At 41.4% G+C, this 2,970-nt stretch overlaps 1 protein-coding gene across 1 annotated transcript; it reads left to right on the top strand.

Annotated features, from left to right (window-relative positions):
• Positions 1-248: 248 nt before the first annotated feature.
• On the top strand, positions 249-1,789 carry LOC104457029 (E3 ubiquitin-protein ligase SP1). Its single transcript, XM_010071952.3, has 3 exons — positions 249-528; positions 603-711; positions 1,342-1,789. Exons 1-3 carry the CDS (start codon positions 459-461, stop codon positions 1,442-1,444), a joined length of 282 nt encoding a protein of 93 aa, XP_010070254.1. The 5' UTR covers positions 249-458; the 3' UTR covers positions 1,445-1,789.
• Positions 1,790-2,970: the final 1,181 nt, after the last annotated feature.

Raw genomic sequence — 2,970 nt, 5'->3', positions numbered from 1 at the left:
CGATGATAATATGATGTTAATATGGCTTACATATATTTTGTCAGCGCTTCTGTCAAATACGATGTTAATATGGCTTACATATATTTTGTCAGCTTACACACTTGTCGTTGTCTTAAATCCCTTCAGACAGGACCCTTCTGATGAGATGAAGAAATTATCATTCAAGACAATTGCTAGAACTTTTGAAGTTTCTTCCTCACACTGATTGATTTTCAGATATTTGACCTTTTCTTTGTCTAGCTCAAATTGCTATCTTTGCTGGGTGGTCTCTGATTTGTCCTCAAATGCCTCTTCTACTTTTCAGAACGTCTCTTTTATTTGTTTTCTTGATATATTTCCTAGTTTTACTTGAGATTTTTTGTTTGCTTTTTTGTTGGTAATCGATCAGGTGCTTTTCCTTCTGGAGACTGATCGGTTATCAGTAGCATATCTCGGTTATTGTTCTCTCTTTCTGCATAATGTTGATTAAGTCTTCTCCATGCAGGGTTCTTGCAGCTGTTGCTAGGAGATCAGAACAAGATACTGAAGGTAACTTGTGTTACATAATTGTTACTTCAAACAATCGATCTATTCACATAGTGACGGTTATGATTTATTCTCAGGCACAGATGACAAGATCAAGAATGCACCAGACAGTGCTAAGAGAGACCGTTCGATGCCAGATCTCTGTGTCATATGCCTTGAGCAGGAGTACAATTCCGTCTTTGTCCCGTAAGCAATCTTTTCTTTATTAGATACAATGTTATTAGAGTTTGCTGTTGATGGTGCCTTTGTATATTTACCAATTCCACTCTTCCATGCCGCTGCAAGCCTCAGGTGTCTAGAGGGTTGTGTTCAGTGAAGAGATGAAAAGCTTTGATTTGATTTTCATTGTCCTGGAAGAAGTTTTATATGATAAGATGGTTAATTTCCATGTGCAGGCTTTGCAGTGCACGATAGTAGTTAGATAGTATGTACATAACTGTGTACTCTTTAACATTTAGTAGCTTTGGAATACACTGATCCTCCAGCTTTATTCTGCCAACTTTTGTGTTTTAAGTTTTGGCCTCTGATGTTTGAGCTTTCTGAGGTCCTAATTGCGAAATGCTATGGGCAATTGCTTCCTTATAAGTGGATGAATGATACTCTTCATTATAATCCCTGTGGAAGGTATCTGTCAAAAATATAAAAGAAATAAATCCCTGTTGGAGGCGTATAATTTTTATCCATGACCTGAAAAGCAAGCATCTCCTCCCTAGCGCATGTTGGAGTAGAATTGAACCTTGTAAGATGTTTCATCTTTGCTTCTTCTGATTGCCTTTTAAACTTGTACTTATCATGCTACATGCATTTCTTCAACAGGTGTGGGCATATGTGTTGCTGTACAACATGCTCATTGCAGTTGACAAATTGTCCACTTTGTCGGCGGCAGATTGAGCAAGCTGTGAAGACCTTCCGCCATTGAATTAATTGTATTGCAGTTTGGATCTGATAAATTCGGATGTAGTCAAGGTTGGGAAGGCTAAATTCCGTTCTGGCTGCATTGCTTCTCATCTTGCCATGTAAATTTTCATACTACAGAATTCTTGCATTATGCTCGTGGTTAACAGGCCAACTTCTTGGATGTCATTAGCGACTCCCACATAATGTCTCTCAACAACAAGTCTATCGGTATACTCCACTATTGTAAGTTCAAGGTCAGTTGTCGCTTGTCCTTGTATATTTGACACGGACCAGCAGGAATTATGCGGGTCTCTGTTGCTTCTACCATTTTGGGATCATCTATTCCATTCTCTACAATTTGCTTATAGTCTGGCAATTTTATCATTCTGGTGGGCGTTCATGGGCTGCACTTAACCTGGCCTTTATTACTAATGTCAGCAGTGAACTCGAGTACATTCCTGATGTAAGAGTTGCGCCTGCTAAATATTTACTTTTGCAAGGGTTAAGCTACTCAACTGTTTAATCCACTGATTCTTGAGTTGGATGCCTCTGGTAGTTGGACAAAATAGAGATGATTTATTCGTTAAATTTTGACGATGCATGTGGTGCCAACTCAGAATTCTCTTTCTTGCTTGTCATTGTTATCGGAATCGCTTTTTACTCCTTTCGTCTGTACAACTCTGCTATTAGATTGCTGTGGCAATTTTTTCCAAAGCAGCAGCGACAGGTTTGCCAATCCCCAGTTTGATGTGTTAGAATGCTATTGTTAGATTCCCTTTCTAGTTCTTCTGGATTGTTTATGGGCAAGTAAAGTGGGAATTTGATCCTATACTTCAATTCACCGGGACAAATTGGGAAAAGCCTGCTTTCTGGCTGATATTCTAATGTTTAATACACGTTTAGATCATGGCATCTTGATCTTTCACGCAACCAAGTGATGTCTGCACCATTACGCTCTCTTTGTTCCATTCTCACTAGGCTGGTTTAATGTCGGCCTCATTTTTCCCTCACATGACTCGGTATATAACACCCGCACAAGCACTTACTGCATACTCGGCCTTCCTCATTCCCTTAAAACGCCTCTAGAGGGAAAAGGAACCACTCTGATTTGACTTCCCATCTCTAAGCCCTTCGTCGTGCCCCAATGTACCCGCGATCTGTCGCCGCTTCTGAAGCAGTTCCTATCGAGTTTGAGTATGCGAATCCGCCAGAGGCAACGTCCGACTTTGAGGCCCCTGTTCACAAGAACGATCAAGTGGGAACAAAGCCTACCACGGTCGAGCTTGGGAGGCAATCGTCTCCTGGAATGGCCAAAACCAAGTTGAAAGCCAATTCGGTTGTTTCTCCCCAGGGACGTGGCCAAGCAGTCGGATTTGCACCGAATCCCCCACCAGGAGCATCTGTTGCTGTTGTCCGAGAGAAACCAAAGTTCGGAACAGAGATGGCATCTCCTTTAAAGGTGGCCGTTGGCCAAACTACTGGCGCTAGGAAAGTTGAGTCCCATCCTCACGGCTTGACTCAAGAGGAGACTCATCAGGAGAAAGCTAA

The sequence above is a fragment of the Eucalyptus grandis genome, chromosome 8, assembly GCF_016545825.1.
Source record: "Eucalyptus grandis isolate ANBG69807.140 chromosome 8, ASM1654582v1, whole genome shotgun sequence".
NCBI classification, from domain to species: domain Eukaryota; kingdom Viridiplantae; phylum Streptophyta; class Magnoliopsida; order Myrtales; family Myrtaceae; genus Eucalyptus; species Eucalyptus grandis.
Note: the sequence above shows the minus strand (reverse complement) of the source record. Positions and strands in the feature narration are given on the sequence as shown.